The following is a 20,084-nucleotide window of genomic DNA, read 5'->3' as shown; positions in this document are numbered from 1 at the left end:
TTTATCTATTTATTTATTTTGATATTTATCTATTTAGAGCAACTGGTTTATTATTATTTTTAATCTGAAATTTTTTATTGGAAAAATAAGTTTATATGAAACTCTAGTTCCTTACACTTCATTTCCCTATTTGGGAACAAGTGCTGGTAAAAGATAGTTTTTAAATAATGCAGAACTTTTAAAGTCCATATTATTGCATTATAGTAGAACAGACTTAATGGAGAATACTGGTCTTATTTTTTTGTGATGTTAAAGTACATATTATACCCAGGCAAATAGAATATCCTGTATCTCTATGTGAAATAGAGAGAGAAAATCACATTAAAATACTAAATTCACACAAACTACTTCTCTTGTTTCTACTAAAGGAAGGGTTTGGAAACCTTTTAAAATCAGGAATGCTTGTACAGGTGGAAGTGTGGAAGTGGCCTTCAGCTGTGTCTTTTGTCTTCTCCTGCGCTGTGGCCTCTGTAGACTGGGCTTCTAAGAATTTCCCATTATTCACTTTCTTCTATGTGCTCACCACTCAGAAAATCTTCCAGCTTGTCCCATATGGTACTGTTGAAGGTATCCGTTTATTGTCTCGAGGAATCTCCGTCTATTAGGTCCCATGATGGTATAGTGCAGGACAGCGTGGACGGTGACAAGCAGACTTCTGGGCAGGACAGGCCTATCCCTCTTCAGTTCTGTAATTCAGTATCTGGGAACACGACACCTGTACATTTCAAATGTCCTCTAGCTGCAGTTTCTTCATCTAAAAAATGAAAAGAGCAAGATTACCTGCTTTCTAAGTTTGTTTGAGAGCTAAAGGAAATATTTACAACGGGTTTAGACCAATACCTGGCCCTACTAACGTTTTAGTAAAATGGAGCTCTTGTATCTTAGCTAAAAATACTATTGAAATGTTCAAATATGAATAGGCTTCTGCTGATTTGGAAGCTCAGTGTTCAAAGTACTTAATAAATTAGATCATTTAGCCATTTATCATCATCTAAAAGAGTGTGTCCAGCAGTGAATTAAAATTTTGGAAATTCTCATTGTTCGTGCATTAACTGTTTGCCTTTCCTGATTGTAAAAATTATATTTAAAAAATAGTTCTCAGATGCTGTAACGTGTGTGTGCTAAGTTTTCAGTTGTGTCCAACTCTTTGTGACCCCATGGACCCTAGCCCGCCAGGTTCCTCTGTCCATGGGATTCTCCAGACAAGAATACTGGAGTGGGTTGCCATGCCCTCCTCCAGGGGATCTTCCTAACCCAGGGATCAATCCCACATCTCTAATGTCTCCTGCATTGGCAGGCGGGTTCTTTACCACTAGCGCCACCTGGGAAGCCCATAATGTACAGAGATGGAAAGAATATAAGCATATTCCTCCAGCCTCATTTGCTTCCTCCCAGTATTCGCAAAGCCACTGGGAATGATGGTGTTTGCCCTGAAACTGTTAGATAAGTATCATTAAAAGGCTGTTCAGAATCTCTACATTTTTTTTTAACCATAATATTGTCTGATTTTAATTCTTGGGCTTAATGTTCAGGAAGTTAAATTATCCAAGTTGTTCACATGACAAAAATATGACAGGGGAATTTGAACCTTGATCAGAAGTATTTAATTTTCTCTTCATTTTGAAAAGATGCTATTTCAAGCTACATTTCAGCCACTAAAACATCTCTGTGACAGTTTCTGTTATATTCCCATCTGCATTTAAAAGTATTTTCCAAAAGTATGTTAAAACTAAGTATACTAAATTTATATTTAGTGCATTTAGTGCATTTTCTATATGTTAAAACTAAGTATACTAAATTTATATTTAGACCATTTAGTGCATTTTCTATATGAGTGTTATCTTTAGCGAAACCTGACTTTTTAAAGAGTAAAGTAATAAAGCCAAATACTAAGTGCGTGTTTGCAGAGAGAAAGCTTTGGTGTTAAAACGCTACTAAAACATTTCACAGCTTAAGGCAGTAAAGAGCACAAATTCATCTTGCAGATAGTCAGACAATTTGTGACTTGTTCTGTCTGGTTATGAGACATAGGAGGAAACTGACAATAAATCTTTCTGTATATTTCACGTTTCTAGCTTAAGCATAAAGTACTATTCCTTCTCCTTTCTGCAGAGTCTTGTATGTCGCCTAAAGTCTGCCTTGGGGAAGTAGTTTGAATAAATTGACCTTTATAAGACTGTCACCATTTTCCCATAAAACTGGCAAAACAAAAAGTCTTCCACATAAAGCAGAGAGGAAAGTAAGCAGTCAAGACTAACTGTAAATGTTAATATGTTTATCAGAATTCCTGTAACTTTTGTTGAAGGTTGATTGAATGTTGGTAGGAATTAAGAGTCTGCTCTGCAGGGTTTTATATGGACAACTGTAAACACCAAAGTTATAAATGAGTCTATGAGTGTGTGATGGATTTAAAATTATAATCCTTGTATATAGGAGGTAAATATGATCTTTATTAGAACCACAGTTGGCTTTTTATGCTGTTGGTCTGTCTTACGTGTTTATACTCTGGCAGCCTTTCTGGGTGTAAATCACACTGATGTTCATTCAGTGGATTTGTGTGGGAAGGAACAGATGGTGCCTGGCACTGTTCTAGATCTGTGAGTCCATCACTGAAGAGCACAAACATTGTTTCCCTGGGAAGGATATATAGACAGAAAACATATTCATAATAAATTATTAATAAATAATAAAGTCAATCATATTGTACTTAGAGGGTGATAAATGATGTAGAAGAACATAAAAGCAGAGTAGAATCAGGGGACTTGGGCATTGGCCATTTTAAATAAAGATCATGGGAGCCTCATTGAAAAAGTTGCATTTTTGAACAAACTGTTAAGTAAGGAAATTATCCATGCTTTGTTCTACTCAGCTAAGGAAGACTCAAGGATGGTTTTATCTTGCCTTTTAGTTTTATTGCACTCTTGTCATAACCCTGAGTCAAGGGTGAGACAAATACTTAAAAGTCATTCTTATCTAAGTCTGGTGTAATAGCTGCTTTGGAAAAAATAATGCTGTTTCAACAAGCTTCCTACTTCCTTTTTCTTTTCATTCTCCCTCTCCTTTTTTTCTTCTCCTCCTCCTCCTGACAGCAACATAAAAATTGATGCCTCATTAATTGTATTTTTCTCTCACTATGAAAGCAACAGAAAATCAAGGAAAGAAAATCAATTTCTCTCAAGGCTCGTTATGAACTGCTAAGTTGCTATGTTTTCTATGTAGTTTGATTCCCAGGGAACTTTAAATTGAGCTTTATAAACAGATCTGTCACTCCCCAACACAAAAATCCAGCCACCCACTAATGTGATCATTATAAGATTGTGAGTCAGCTTGATTGTTTTTATTTTATGCCTTGAGCAGCAAATATAGTAGAGCTACAATATGATAAGTAGACTTTTTATGACGTGGGTCTGATCCAAGGGATACCCAGAGATTTCATTTGATTTGTTTTGCAATAAATCAAATGAGTAAGTGTGGCTTTTTTAGGTCACAAAAACAGTTTGGATATTTATTGCAGTCTTCAGTAATTCTGATGTTTCATCGGATAGTAAGAGTGACAAGTCTGGCCAATGTCTGGGAGAAAATGCAGAAGGATTGTCATGTTAAGCAGTACAGGTACACTGGAGGTGAACACGCAGTAAAAGCTGCATCTGTGTCAGTTGCTTTCCACATAACGTACCGTCTTCATGTTTGTGCCAACCCATTCAAAGATCAGGAGCAGAAGTGACTAGTACTTGGCCAGAGCAACAGATTTCTTTCCAATATACAATTTACTATCAGACGTAAATAAAATTATCTTCTCATACACTATGGCTTTTAGATGAGTGTACAGTATGTTAAAACTAATTGGGCTAATCTCTACCTACATGAATCTCTTTCTGAGAAGTTTATTTCCTGACAGATTAATACTATGATTTTTAGCATATTGATCTTTTATGTGTAAGGTACCACCTATCCCGACGTAATTAAATTCATCAGCCTTAAGAAAAACTACAACTAAATTCTGTACTTGATGTTTACAAATGAGAAATTACTTTATGCTAACTCTTTGTAGGACTACATGAGTGTCATTTGAAAAAAATACCATATTTCATTGGTCTCTGTAAACATGATTTTCACAATAGTAATACATTATTGTTCTAGTAAATAATTATTCACTGTTCAGTGACTCAGGCTTTGTGCTGTAACATAAATAAGTAGATGGTTGAAGTTTCAAAGTACATTGTCAGACAGTGTGGTTTTTTATTTTTTTTTTTATGTAAGAACATCATAGCCTCTTACATAGAGTGTAAGAACACCCTCATCCAACAACATGAGAGAGAACTCTACACATGGACATCACCAGATGGTCAATACTGAAATCAGATATTGATTATATTCTTTATAGCCCAAGATGGAGAAGCTCTATACAGTCAGCAAAAACAAGACCTGGGGCTCACTGTGGCTCAGATCATCAGCTCCTTATTGCAAAATTCAGGCTTAAATTGAAGAAAGTAGGGGAAAATCACTAGGCCATTCAGCTAAGACCTAAATCAAATCCCTTACGATTTTAAACGGTGGAAGTGACAAATACATTCAGGGGATTAGATCTGATAGACAGAGTGCCAGAAGAACTACGGATAGAGGTTCGTAACATTGTACAGGAGACAGTGACCAAAACCATCCCTGAGGAAAAGAAATGCAAGAAGGTTAAGTGGTTGTCTGAGGAGGCTTTACAAATAGCTGAGGAAAGAAGAGAAGCAAAAAGCAAAGGAGAAAGGGAAAGATATACACAACTGAATGCAGAGTTCCAGCGAAGAGTAAGGAGAGATAAGACGACCTTCTTAAATGAACAATGCAAAGAAATAGAGGGAAAGAATAGAATAGGAAAGACTTCAAATTTCCTTTCAAATTTCTGCCCCATGCTGGGATTCAGAGTGTGTAGGGTTCTGTAGTTGTCCTTTAAGAGTGGGGTCTCTATAGAACAGTCTTTTGGACTCTGTGGGAGAGGGAGAGGGTGGGATGGTTTGGGAGAATGGCATTGAAACATGTATAATATCATTTATGAAACAAGTCGCCAGTCCAGGTTCGATGCACGATACTGGCTGCTTGGGGCTGGTGCACTGGGACGACCCAGAGGGATGGTATGGGGAGGGAGGAGGGTTCAGGATGGGGAACACATGTATACCTGTGGCGGATTCATTTTGATATATGGCAAAACCAATACAGTATTGTAAAGTTAAAAAAAAAGAATGGGGTCTCTATTCCCCACAGCTCTCCAGCTCTCCTGAAAGTAAGCCTCTCTGGCCTTTAAAGCCAGAGTTCTGGGGGCTCATCTTCTTATGTAGGACCCCTAGGCTAGGGAGCCGGATGTGGGACCTGGATGTGTTGCTCTTTGGGGAGAACCTCTGCAATTGTAAATTTCCTCCTGTTTGTGGGCCACCTACCTCGGGCGGTGGGTCTTGACTGTACCTTGTCTTCACGCCTGCGACCCATCTCGTTGTGGACTTGTTATAACTTTAGTTGTGTAAGGTCTTTTCTGCCCATCTTTAGGTTGTTCTCATTGATGGTTGCCCTGTAAATGGTTGGTAATGTTGGTGTGCTCATGGTGGGCGGTGAGCTCAGTCTTCCTACTCCACCATCTTGACCCCACCCTCCAAAATCTTTCTTTATAAGATAAAAATAAAGGCATTTTTACATTAGTTAATGGGCATATTTTCCTAAATGTAAAGCTTTAAATAGAAATTTTACTAGCATCATTTTATTAACCCCCAAATGGGCTGTATTTCTGTGGCTGAAATGAATGAGCCTTTATATAAAACCACACACAACACATTTGCCTACTCTCAGAAAGGAGTTACTAATTAAATGCATTCAAGTATTGAAAGTAATATGCCTTTCTGAAGAACACAAGACATATTATCACTGCTGTGGTATTCTGGGTGAAAATACATAATAAAATCATAATCTACAGCCAAAAAAGAAAAATATATACCTTTCTAATTATCTTACTTCTCCATTTAATGTATTTTTTATAAGAATTTCAATTAATGCAGATGACTTATGACTTTATTCTTTCTAGAATTTGCATGCAAAATGATTTTCTAAATTCTTATGAGATTAAAAAAAAAACCAGACACTTATTTACGTTTCTGCTTTGAATAGAGTCATTCCTTTGTTTTTAAAGCTAGCAAGCCCATCCACTGTATGAATAACATTTACCACATGCATTCCAAATTAGTGAACTCCAAAATGATTTTTTAATGTGCTTTTTTGGCTTCTCCTTTGATATCATCAGTCCGTTTGATTTTCCTTAGTCCTGAATCAAGAATCTGAATAGACATGCCCTCTGTATGTTGTCCAGACCTGGTATGCTTGTCATCTTCATTAAGTTTAGTTTAGAGTTCTCAGAAGTTCTGCACAGGGTAAGTTTTGAGTTCACCGGATTTGACTTCTGCCATTTTTTGTAGCCTGAGTCTTGTATTCCACAAGTATAACTTTTCATCACTGTTTAAAGTGTGAGGCAACTTGGAATGGGGTGAAAGACTCTGTGAAGTTATGGGTCACAGCTACAAACAGCTGAGCACCTCGTTACCTGAGCCTGTGTCCTGTCAACATTCTTTCGATAAGATGATGGATTGAGTGGAAAGAATGTGGACTCCTGAGCAGACACACAGGCTTCTGAATACCAGCTAAGCCACACTCCAGATGTGCGATCTTGGGAAAATTACTTGCCCTTTCATCATCTCGGTTTTCTCATCTGTAAAGCGAGGATAATAATACCTTTCTTGCAGGGATGTTTTGAAGATTAGTCATGGTGTATGTGAACCACGTGATACAAGCCTGACCTCATTGTATCGTCATCATCTTTGCCTTTCCAAACCCTCCTGTCTGTGATTTAAATATGCGCTATTTAAACTGTCTTCTCTGCTTCTCTTTAGCATGAACAACTACTTGCTCAGTCGTGTCTGACTCTTTGCAACCCCATGGGCTATACAGTCTGTGAAATTCTCCAGGCCAGAATACTGGAGTGGGTAGCCATTCCCTTCTCCAGGAGATCTTCCAAACCCAGGGATCAAACCCAGGTCTCCCACATTGCAGGCGGATTCTTTACCAGCTGAGCCACAAGAGAAGCCCTGGACAACCACAGCTCGACACAAACTCTAGAGTAACTTATTTGTATACATATGTGTCAGTGCATTTCACCAATTGTGATAAAAAATTTATACACTGACAAGCAGATGAATGTGTCTGGTTACAGGTGTATGAATGACCCTAACTCTGTGTGCATCCCTAAGCCAACTGTGGTGTAAGTAGTCTAAATACAAACCATTCAGCTAAAAATGTGAGTGTATGCCCTTCGATCCCTAGAGAAGGAAATGACAACCCACTCCAGTATTCCTGCCTGGAGCATCACATGCACAGAAGAGCCCAGTGGGCTGCAGTCCAGGGGTTGCAAAGAGTTGGATGAGACTGAGCACATGCCCTATGGCAGAGAACAGGGCAGGAGTGTAGATATAAGATGTGATCTTAAGGTCAGGATCTAAAAGAGGAAAACACCTAGAAACTCACTAGTATGGATAACAGAATTGATTCAAGGACCAGGGAGAATGCTGTTTATTGGTCTGCCAGGCAATTTTGTATAAGAGTGATTAAAATTACGTCCCTATTTTAGTTATTTTGTGAGAGTATCCCACACAGTATCCCACCGTGAAGATAATGTCTTCAAATAACCTAATCTAGGGGAAATTTTTAAAATTGTTTGCCACTGCACATTCTTGGCATGGTCCGTGGGTGTGTAATAAAGCAAGGTCCCTAGTAAGAATTAGGTTATAAGGGCTGGAATTGAAAGTAGTCCAAATTTAAGGGTATCACGTTAAAAAGCAGCATACTTTTCCCCCACTAATTCAAACATACCTAGTTTTTTCCTCCAGAGTTAAAATAAATCACTGTGGTTTTTTGGCATGGGTAGAAGAAGAAAGAAAAAAAAGAAAAAATGCTAGACTTTCACTCAGCAAATTAGCTCACACTCTGGGAAGTACTCCAGAACTTAGACCTGCTGAAGGAGCAGTGAATTCATGTCCCCCTTTAGTTCTTGGTGCCTTGGTGGGCAGCAGACAGGCCAGGGCCCACCCACTAGTTAAGTTTTAGTGTTTTCTTTGCTGCTTTTTCATTTTTTTGGCGCATATACAATCAGGTTTGCATCATCCACAAAGCATCGTAAAACCCCTTGCTTTTCTTGTTTTCTGTTTTTATTTAGAGGAGGAAGTTTGAGCACTTACTCAAAATGTTGCTGGTCCTTTCAGAGGAGATAAAACACATCAGCCCATGCATGGTGCCTGGGTTTTGGAGACAACTGATCAGTGCTCATCATTCTTTCTCCCCTCTGCTTCACTCACAGGGAGACCCCCACCTGTACCTCCTATCACACTGTACTCCTTTCCTGAATTTAGGGGGACGGATTTCTGTCCCTTAAACTCAGTGTTGCAGAGGCAAATCCATCACCCTCCCTTCTGCTTGGCTTAAGATTCAGGAGCCAAGTTCAAATGTCAGCTTCACCAACCTCTGTTACGACTTTGAGCATGTTATCTAACCAGCACATCCAGACATTCTAGGTGCAAACACTTCTTCCTTTAACTCCCACACCTTGGGTTCATTTGGCAAATAGTTTTACTTCTGTCACAGCATAATGACTGAAGTGAAGAGTTAGTTGCTCAGTCGTGTCCAACTCTTCGCAACCCCATGGACTGCAGTCCACCAGGTTCCACTGTCCATGGAATTCTCCAAGCAAGAATACTGGAGTGGGTTGCCACACACTTCTCCAGGGAATCTTCCTGACCCAGGGATCAAACCTGGGTCTCCCACATTACAGGCAAATTCTTGACCATCTGAGCCATTAGGTGCTCAGTAATTACTGAATGTAACTGAAATAAATAAAGCAAACTAATAAGTGCCTACATTTTGCCAAAGGAAGCAATTGGTGAACAAACAGATGACATCGCTGAGTCTGTTAGAGGATAAAGACAAGAAGACAACTGCGGCAGAGTGTGATCTATTGATGCGCAAGTACAGGGAGCACAAGAAGATGGCACTCGACCCACATTTAAAGTGTTAGGGGAAAATCCCGCAGCTAAACTGACTCCCGAACAACAGGCATGACTTAGCAGGCCAGGAAAGGACAGGACTGTTTCTGTAAAAGTGAGAGGCACGTGTTGAGGACCCAGCAGCAGAAAGGAGAATTTGCTACATTCCAGGACGTGGTGGGGGGTCTCATGTGGCTGGAGTGTGCGGAGAGAGGTGAGAATGAAGGTTATGGAGAAACACGTGGCTCCCAACATGCAATCTGTGCAGACCTGTCAAAGGATTCATATTTGAGTCTCTTCCCGGTGGAGGAAGAATGGGTGATGCTGGTGAGAAGTGACTAAAGCCTAGAGATGCTGGGACAGGAGTGTGCAGTGACTTGGAGGAGAATATAAGCTTAGGGGGAGGTGTTTTTGAGTTTTCCTGGTCATTCTTATTGTTTTAAGGTATGTGACAATATTAACTTTTTGAGTATTGTTGGAAAAGAGCTTGAAACAGAAAGCCCGAGCGGTGAAGACGCAGGGAGACGTTCCTAAGAGAAGGCGTCGGGCGTGCGCCTGGAGAGAAGGCTGTTGGGGGGCTGCGGCCAGATCTAGATGTGTGTGTTTTCAGGGAGGACTCTGAGGCATGCGTGTGTGGGCATCTCTGTTCTCTGCGTCGCTGAGGTCTCCTGAGCCTGATGTGGTGATGGGAGCCGTAGAAGTTAGGTTCATTCAGCGACAATCTGGAGGGCTGACCTTATGGGGAAGGGAAACAACAGAATATGATTCCTACTCTCACGGTGCCTCTGTTTGGTGGTAGAAAAGAAAGTGAAGCCATTCAGTCGTGTCTGACTCTTTGTGACCCCCTGGACTGTAGCCTACCAGGATCCTCAGTCCATGGGATTTTCCAGGCAAGAATACTGGAGTGGGTTGCCATTTCCTTCTCCAGGGGATCTTCCTGACCCAGGGATCGAACCCGGGTCTCCTGCATTGTGGGCAGACGCTAGGCCATTAAGCAATGCATTCTCCAGTTGTTTGTTATGATTTTTAACTATTATGAGGGAGATGTCAGGATACTCTGATAACTTAAGGATGACACACAGGGGCAGGAGAGACACTCTGAGAAAGGGTTGTTTGAGCAGAACTCTGAAGGATGCATCAGAACTACCTGGGGCTTCTGCACCGCAGGCCAATTCTTTACCCACGGAGCCATTGGGGAAGCCACCTGGGGCTTCAGCTGAAGGGAAGAGTGGAGGTCACTAAACAGACCCTGATGGTAGTGCTGTGGGCAGCTAGCTGTCCAGGGCTTGTGTCCTTCTGACTTTTGATTTCAGACTTGTGTTTGAAACTGCTTTTTGTTTTCTGGCCCCTGTCTCCTAATCATTTCTTGTCACTCTCCCAACCTAGTTATTTTTCTTTGAAGGCAAACTTCACGCATCGTCTCTTCTTCTTCACAGCTTTTACATATGCCTTGTTCGCTCCAGGTTGTTCAGTATGTGCACACTGATTTGAATCTATAAGGTCTATGCTTCCCTGCTGGCTCAGACAGTAAAGAATCCACCTGCAATGCAGGAGATCTGGGTACGATCCCTGGGTTGGGAAGATCCCCTGGAGGAGGGCATGGCAACCCACTCCACTTGGTGGGCTACAGTCCACGGGGTCGCAAAGAGTCAGACACCACTGAGCGACTAAGCACACAGCACAGCACAAGGTCTATGTAAGTTTTCAAAGACTTAGGGACCAACTGAGAATATACAGGGTTGCAGAGGGTCTTAACATGGTGCTGACAGTTGTGCAAATTTAAAATGGATAGCCAGGTTTGCACCTAAAATCAAGGTTCAAAGATTTTCTTTTTTGAAGATCAAAAAATATTTAAAATTGAAGGGATCCCTATCCAGACTGTGTAATTCCACTTTGTTTAAAGGTGAACGCATTTTTTAACCTCTTCTGGATACTGTTACCTGTTAATGTACTCAAACATTCTTGAGTATGTTTCATTGAAAACAAAGATTTCTAATCTTTTTAATGGCAAGGTGGGAATTTAAATTTGAAAAGTAGAAAAGTGAAATACAAAAAATAATAATTAAAAAATAAAAAGTAGAAAAACCACCAGATAACTCCTAGCTTTTTCTTATGTACAGGTAACTCCCTAGTTTTTTCTTACGTACGACTTGACTAGAGATCATCTCTTTACTTGGGATGCATATGAAGTTGGATACACATTTTCAGTCTGTCTCATGGATTCAGGTCAGTTGTGGGAATGTTTCTATGGTGTTTTGTTGAGGGATGAATTTCTATTTTCCTGTCTTTCAGGTCCCGTCGGAGTAGGTTTGAATGAACTGAAACGAAAGCTGCTGATCAGTGACACACAGCACTACGGCGTGACAGTGCCCCGTAAGTTCTGTACTGTTTGACGCTGCGCACGCTGGCCCAGCACTTACACGCATGCGTGCTGCAGGCTGGCTGCCAGCATTCACAGCTAGTCCTAACCCCAGCCCCGGGGAGGACAGAGTGACCTTATCCACATTTTACAGAGGAGGAAACTGAGGCCTGAAAGTTCAGGGAAAAGCCCCAGATTACACAGGCAAGGTATTTGTTGATTTCAGCTTCCCACTCAGTTTTTATGGTGAATTTTAGTGCATGTATGACATTAATTATTACTTACACGTTTTCTTCTAAACAGAAGTGTATTCTACTTCTTTAATTTCCAGAGTTTTCGACAAGCTTTAAGACTAGAAGGACCTAACTACAGAGAGCTAAAGGAGGCTTCTTGTAATATAAATGTTTCTTAATTACTTTTCATATTGTAGTCATTGACATATAGTAAAATGAGCTTTTGATGGCCATATAATCTGAATGTGGTAGGCTTCTTTTCAGTATAGAGAATAAGATCTGTTTTTAGAAAACTGGTTTTCACAGGCATGCTTACAAATGAAACATCATCCTGGAAGCATTTTGATATTCAGAATAAATGCCATTTAACTACTTAATAGTTTGTTATCAGGGAGCCATCTAAAAGACTAGATTGAAATGTTGGCTTTTTAAGTGGTTTTAGTAATGTTTAAAAAAAAAGTTGTATATTGCCCTTAGCAGTGTTCTCCAATTTTGGACGAGTTTGACTTTATTTTAAAATTATAGTTTTCTGTAACCTCATTACTACATTTTTCCAAGTTATTGTTTATAATCATTTTCAGCCATAAGTTATAGGGTTGCTAATTTCTACCAAAAGAGATGAAAGTAAAGGAAAAATGGAAACATGTAATTAAACAGTTTCTTTTTATTTTTCCTTTAATTATGCACTACTCTCACAAAAGCTGGATTGTAATATGCAAGTCATTAGAAAATCTTGAAAAACAATTAATAAGCTTACAGATGAGTGATTACAGATAAATCCTAGAGAAAAACAGATTACAAAGGGAAAAAAATTAATAATTTACTAGTTTCTTCATTGCCTTTGTCTTATTTTGTCCTCCCAACAATGGTATAAGATGGTCAATATCCCCATTTCACAGAGGAGGAAATAGGTAAAAAGGATAATTTGACTTATCCAGAAGTTCTGTAGGCAATAATCGCACTTGATTTGAAACCAGTTTTCATGTTCTTCCTCCCACATGACACTACACAAGCCTTTCCAGCTCCAGATCCTCTTTACTGTAGCCCAATGAGTGTGTGTGCACTAAGTCACTTCAGTCGTGTCCAACTGTGTGCCACCCTATGAACTGTAGCCCGCCAGGCTCCCCTGTCCATGGGATTCTCCCGGCAAGAACATTAGAATGGGTTGCCATGCCCTCCTCCAGGGGATCTCCCTGACCCAGGGATTGAACTCACGTCTCTCATATCTCCTGCATTGGCAGGCGGGTTCTTTACCACTAGCACCACCTAGAGTAAAAACTAACTTCTTTTGAAGAGGATAAATCTTAACAAGAGTGTCTATCAAATGTAACCCTCCCCAGTAGTTTTGGGTGGTTCAGATGGTAAATAATCCACCTGCAATGCAGGAGACCCAGGTTCAATCCCTGGGTCGGGAAGATCCCCTGGAGAAGGAAATGGCAACCCACTCCAGTATTCTTGCCTGGAGAATTCCATGGACAGAGGAGCCTGATGGGCTACAGTTCATGGGGTCACAAAGAGTCACCACAGCACCTTGGACTCAGTCTATCCATCTATTAAAATATTATCTACATCTAAAGTTGTTATAGAAATGAACAACATCCAGAAATGTTCTAGGGCTGAGACTCGCCAAAGAAATCCCTAAAGGAGTAATTATCCTTCTTAAACAGGTGCTAATGTCAAAAGACCCCCAGAACAATGTTTTCCATACTTGCCTGATAATAAGAATCCCTTGAGATTCCAGAGAGATTCTCCTTCTGGAGATCTGACAGAATTCCTGAAAATCTGTGTTCACAGCCAGCATCCCGGGTGATTCACTGTATTAGACATGTGTGGGAAATACAGCTGTAGTATCAAGTGTGGATGATTTAATTAAAGAAGATATTTTTAAGAGCAGTTTTAGAATTTTAGATAGGTTTGGGCTCCCTAGGTGGCACTTGTGGTAAAGAATCTGCCAGCTGATGGTTGGGAAGCTCCCCTGGAGGAAGAAATGGCAACCCACTCCAGTATTCTTGCCTGGAGAATCCCATGGACAAAGGAGCCTCGAGCTACAGTCCATGGAGTCTCAGAGAGTTGGACACAACTGAAGCGACTCAACACGCAGCAGGTAAAAGACTTTATTAGGCAGAGTCATGATTATTTAGAGAAAAATTGCTTTGATTATACCACCAGTATTCTGTTTGATGTTTAACTCCATAATCTCCATTCCCACACCCCTTTTTCATCCTTTATATTGGTGATTTTCTCTTTTTATCTTGATCAGTGTGACTCAGTTTTTTAAAATTGTTTTCCTTTATTGTTTTCTAAAAATATTTTTTTTAATTTCTGCTCTTTACTATTTTACATGTGAAAAGAATGTGTATTCTGCTGTTACTGGATGTGATGTTACGTGGACATTAACTAGACCCAGGAAGTTGGTAGTGGTGTTCAGATCACCTGTGTCTTGCTGACATTTTGTCTAGTCCTATCAAATGTTGCAAGAGGGGCACTGAAATCTCTTACTCTGATTGTGAGATTGTCCACTTCTCCATTTAACTCAGTCCAATTTTGCTTTGTTATTACGTATGTCGGAGAAGGCAATGGCAACCCACTCCAGTACTCTTGCCTGGAAAATCCCATGGACAGCTGAGCCTGGTAGGCTGCAGTCCATGGGGTCGCTAAGAGTCGGATACGACTGAGCGACTTCACTTTCACTTTTCACTTTCATGCACTGGAGAAGGAAATGGCAACCCACTCCAGTGTTCTTGCCTGGAGAATCCTAGGGACAGGGGAGCTTGGTGGGCTGCCGTCTTTGGGGTCGCACAGAATGCATTTATCTTTTATCATTTAAAATATTCTTTTTTTCCTTGAGGTATCTTATCTAAGTAGCCACTTCAGCCTTCTTATGCTTACTGTTTACATGGTATATAATCTTCTATTTATTATCAACATATCTGTGTCTTTATATTTAATGTGTCTTTCCTATAGGCTTGTAGACAGTATGTACTGGGATCTTGCTTTTTCACCCATTCTATGGCTCTCTGCCTTTTAATAGAAATATATAGACCATTAACATTTTTTGAATTGATGAAATGATTTAAGCCACACTTTTATTATTTGTTTTCCGTTTATTCCCTTTGTTTTTTAATCCTTGTCTACTTTGTGAGGGTGGTATTTGAATGTTCTTTAGTATTCCATTTTAATTTACCTAGTGGCTCTCTGCTTATATCTCTTTGCATTGCTTTTTTACTGGTTGCTCTAGGGATTACAATATGCATATATCTGACCATTCACAGTTTAAGTAACTTTGTGACATTTTACATAAAATATAGAAACCTTGAAATTATGTAAGTCCCTATACCTCCACTTCTTTTTGTGTAGTTGTCAAATGTATTATATTTGCATACATTGAAAACTCCACCAGATAATATTGTAACTTTCTCTTTAAATCTGCTTTATGTATTTTAAAGAACTTAAGCAGAAAAAAGTAGACTTCTGTTTTTACTCAACTATGAATTCTTCCTATTCTTTATTCATTTCTGAAGATATGCTTCCTTCTTAACATTTCCTTTCAGTCTGAAAAAGTTCCTTGAATATTTCCTTTAGCACAGATCTGCTGATGAATTCTACTAGTTTTCCTTCATGCAAGAACGTCTTTATTTTGCCTTTAATCCTGCAAGGTATTTTGGTCAAAGGTCTTTTCTTTTAGTACCTTAAAGATGTAATTTCATTGATGTTTTATGCATATGGTAAGAAATCTGTAGTCATTGAACTCACGTATCTATTCCCCGTGTATGTACTGTGATTTTGTTTTTGTTGTTTTCTAGATGCTTTCAAGACTTTTTCTTTACTTTTCTTTCACTTTGAGTTGTTTGGATGTGCTACGTCCAAGCATTACTGTCTTTGAATTTTTTCTGTTTGGGATTTGTTGAGTTCTGAAATTTGTAAAATGTATGTCTTTAATCAGATTTTAGCAGTTTGGGACGTTATTTCTTCAAATACTTTTTAAAGCCTCAGTCTTTCCGGCATCCCCATTACACATCTGTTTGACATTTCAGTCAACATTTTCATACAGGTCTCTAGGGTTCCATTTATATTTTTTTTTCAATTTTCTTTCTCTTGGTTGCCCAGATTTTATAGTTCCTATTGATCTGTCTTCAAGTTCACTGGCTATTTTCCCTGTCATCTCCATTCTGCTATTGAGCCTATCTAGTGGTTGGTTTTTGTAAAATATATTTCAGTTCTAAAATTTCCATTGTTTTCTTCTTTATAGTTTCTATTTCTTTGCTAAGAATTCATGTTTTCATTCATTTCAGGTGTGTTTTCCTTTACCTTATGAAGCATAGTTGCAATAGTTGCTTTAAAGTCTTTGATAATTCTAACTTCTTGGTCATTCAGGGCTGCCTTCTATTATCTTTCCCTTTGAGAAGTAAATGCCCTTTTTTTTTTTTTCCAGTTCTTTTCTGTTGAATAATATAAAATTGCATTCTGGATATTATGAATGCTATGTTGTATTGACTTCAGGTCCTGTTATAATATTCTGAAAAATGGTAATGTTTATTATAGTAAGCAAGTAACCAACTAGTTTATGTTTAGACCATAAGTTTTATCTCATTTTCTATAAATTATGGTTTAAATCTCACTTCAACTCTCTAAGCTTTGCTTTGTTGGTTTGAGTCTGCCCTGTCTTGTGCAGTTAAGGGATCAGTCTGCAACTTTCGTGAATAGTGCAGGTCTTAGCTCCACTCTCTATGCCTTCTGTACATTGGTTTGGGCATGTTCTGTGCTTCTACTTGTGGGCTAGGCTGAAGCTTGTGTATTCTAATCTTTGTTGTTGTTTGTTGTTAAGTCGTGTCAGACTTTTGCAACTGCATGGATGGTAGCCCACCAGGCTCCTCGGTCTATGGGATTTCCCAGGCAAGGATACTGGAATGAGTTGCTATTTCCTCCTCCAGGGGATCTTCCTGATCAGGGATTGAACCTGGGTCTCCTGCTTGGCAGGCAGATTGATTATCACCAAGCCCACTGGGAAGTGATTCTAATCTTAGTTCACTTCTTAAAACTTTGCTGGTTGGAGTCTGGGCTTCATGTGCACAGCTTAGGGGTTATTCTTAGATTAGTGTTGATTTCTTCACAGAATTGGGAGTATTTCCTTCTCCAGCTTTCTCCCTTCCTGGATTCCTTGCACACTCTTCAACGTACAGGGGAGTTTTCTTCCTGGTTCTTTTCACCAAAAAGTCAGAGCTTCTGTTGGAATTTAGACACACATTCCTCCATACTACTCTGTGAACGAGCCCACCCATAGGGCAAAGTGAAAGAAAGTGAAGTCACTCAGTCATGTCCGACTCTTTGCAGCCCCATGGACTGTAGCCTACCAGGCTCCTCCGTCCATGGAATTTTCCAGGGAAGAGTACTGGAGTGGCTTGGCATTTCCTTCTCCAGGGGATCTTCCCAACCCAGGGATCGAACCCGGGTCTCCCTCATTGCAGGCAGATGCTTTACCATCTGAGCCACCAGGGAAGTCCCCCATAGGGCAAAGCTAAAGGGAAATAAAAGGTAAACTCTCCCTTACTGAGGCTGACTCTCTTCCACAGTCTACCTGCTTTGTTTGTTTTCTAAATGCTCAAAACAAAAATAGATGTTTTGGGTTCAGAGTTTTTAGTTGTAATCAGGAGGGATGGACTGCAATCAGTTTTATACTTGCCACCTCAGCACTGCAATTCCTCAGGGTTTTACTTTTGTTTTTAAAGTTAATACTGTATTTTCTGCTCCATTATAATTCAGTAGCAAATAATTAGGCAAAATCACTAAAAAGTTTAGAAGTTCACTTGTATTTCAAGAAGATATTTATAATTTTGCAAAGGAGAAGTGAATAGAGGTCTTTGATTAGTAAAGCAAACATTAATGGCATACCCTATGTACCATGTGTAAAATAAAATAATTTCAGAGTTTACCTTTCAACCTAGTGAGCAGTAAACTTGCTTCAATGAATAAAGAATCAATAAAAGATGATAATAAGCATATTATTTGCAAAAAAGGAAATTTTTCCTTGAGTTTAAATACCATTTTATTAATTAACATATTAATGCCCCTTCAGAATAATTAATGGCATAAACACAATGCAATTCAATATTTAATCCACCCTCAAGTCAATATAACTTTAGTATTAGTGGAAAAACTGAATTAATGGGATTCCTATATTTTATTAGCTAATGTGCTTTTTTTAAGTTTTAAATCTTATTTACGAAAAATCCTTTAATCAAATACATAATTTCTTTTTTAGTATTTCTCTTAGGGTGGATGATGTAGATACTCTTTTGAACTCTTTTTAATTAAATCACAGATACCACCAGACCAAGAAGAAGCCAGGAGAGTGATGGTGTTGAATATATTTTCATTTCCAAGCATTTGTTTGAGACAGATGTACAAAATAACAAGTATGTGGAAGTTTTTTTTAAGAATTTTCATGAAACTACTGTTTTTAAGCATGTGGCCATATATGTGGTTATAAGCAATTCCATTTGAAGTGAATTTTCACTTTTATAATATTTGAAACTGATAAAATATAATTCAATTAATGGTTATTACTAACCTTTGCCTTTAACTTTTCAATAACCTAGAGCTGTTGTGTATCAGGTTAAGTTCAATGTGTAGGGATTATTTTGAAGAGTAAGGGAATGTAGCTAGTGTATTCCTGTCACGTCTTCCCACCCCGCTATGCTATGCTATGCTAAGTCACTTCAGTCGTGTCCGACTCTGTGTGACCCCATAGACGGCAGCCCACCAGGCTCCCCCGTCCCTGGGATTCTCCAGGCAAGAACACTGGAGTGGGTTGCCCTTGCCTTCTCCAATGCATGAAAGTGAAAAGTGAAAGTGAAGTCGCTCAGTCGTGTCCGACTTTTAGCAACCTCATGGACTGCAGCCTACCAGGCTCCTCCGTCCATGGGATTCTCCAGGCAAGAACACTGGAGTGGGTTGCCATTTCCTTCTCCAGTGCGTGAAAGTGAAAAGTGAAAGTGAAGTTGCTCAGTCGTGTCGGACTCTTAGTGACCCCATGGACCACAGCCTACCAGGCTCCTCCATCCATGGGATTTTCCAGGCAAGAGTACTGGAGTGGGGTGCCATTGCCTTCTCCATCCCACCCCACTAACTGAATCTTAACATAGAATTTGGGTAGAAGTTTATTTTAAAAACTAGTAACTGTGTAATAGATCCCTAGATATGATCTCGGGTGGCCTTGGCCTGTAATGACTTGAAGCGGGGCTTCGTTCCCAGCCAGAAATGGGGCTGGGTCATGATGGTGAAGGCAGCAGATGGTAGCCACTAGACCAATGGTCAGTGACAAGGGCCCTGGCCCTTTGGCTTTGCGGAAAAGAATTTCCACAAAGACGGAAAGTAGTGAAGCAACTGAAGTATTTATTAACAGGAAAAAAAGAGTACAGTATGAAGTGTGGACAGAAACGAGTGGCCTGAGAGACAGTCGCTGAGCTGCACCCTCGTGGCAGTCTGAATTACTTTTATGGAGTTTTCTTCTGGGTTTCCTTTGACTAATCATTTTGATTTGCCTGGTGCACAGTCCATATTTGGTGTATCTCAGGATCCTTCCATGTGTGCACATGCATCTCTTAGCCAAGATGGATCCTACCACAAAGACATATGGGTGGGGAACATCCCTTAACATAACTCCCCTTTGGCCTCCAAGGAGCCTTTTTTGCACGTGTATGGTCAGGGAGGTTTCCTGACTTTGAGAAATATGTCATCTGGGCAGGGCCCAGACTCCTTCCTCCCTTAATTGCCCTGCTATTCTCCTCTGGAGTTACAGTCAATAGGGAATGAATCTCCCAATCTCTTTATGCTGATGGGGGCCGAGAGGGGGTGGGGATGGGGGGTGTGGGTAGGGCCCATCTACCTCCTGCCTCAGTTCCAGCATTTGCCACCTACCTCTGTCTCTCATTAGCTTTTCAAAAAGTTAAATAAAAAATAATGTTAATCATCTTGCTTAGACCATATCTTCTAGCAAGCCCTAAGTCTCCTACCCTCAGGTTTTCCATTTGCTTAAGGATGAATGTTTTAGGCTATCAGGGAGCAATGTGTGTATTAATGCAAGATTGTGGGATTTTATTGAAACATCAAAATGCTTTTTTCATGTTTGGCACAGTGATTTTGAGTTTTTATAGCACGTGATCAGCCACCCTGGTTCCATTAGCCACCAGCCAGTCCCTCCTCTTATGCTAAAGCTGAGCTTGGTTACTCTTTCGTGTGTAGTGAAATTTCAGTAGTTTCTATTGTTTGGTTTATTCACTGTTTTATTGCATTGCATTAGCTCTGAAAAAGAGGTGATGGAAAACATTAGTACTGCTTGACTAAAGTACTTCTTTCTGCTTAAGTGTAATACAAGCAAGTGTTACTGATTTGAAAAAGTAAAATAGAAGATTTTTTAGAAATTGACATTCTGAA

At 39.7% G+C, this 20,084-nt stretch overlaps 1 protein-coding gene across 2 annotated transcripts in view; it reads left to right on the top strand.

The window, feature by feature from the left end:
* The window catches only part of MPP7 (MAGUK p55 scaffold protein 7), a 225,602-nt gene that overhangs the window by 198,897 nt on the left and 6,621 nt on the right, over positions 1–20,084 (top strand). For both annotated transcript variants that reach the window (XM_086333868.1, XM_086333869.1), the window contains exons 13-14: positions 11,352–11,432; positions 17,971–18,064. In XM_086333868.1, coding sequence (XP_086189994.1) covers positions 11,352–11,432; positions 17,971–18,064 — 175 coding nt within the window. The remainder of the gene's footprint in view (positions 1–11,351; positions 11,433–17,970; positions 18,065–20,084) is intronic.

Source organism: Bos grunniens, chromosome 13, assembly GCF_055505025.1.
Source record: "Bos grunniens cultivar Pamir isolate PY7600 chromosome 13, Bosgru_T2T1.0, whole genome shotgun sequence".
NCBI classification, from domain to species: Eukaryota; Metazoa; Chordata; class Mammalia; order Artiodactyla; family Bovidae; genus Bos; species Bos grunniens.
This window is presented reverse-complemented; position numbering and strand designations above follow the sequence as displayed.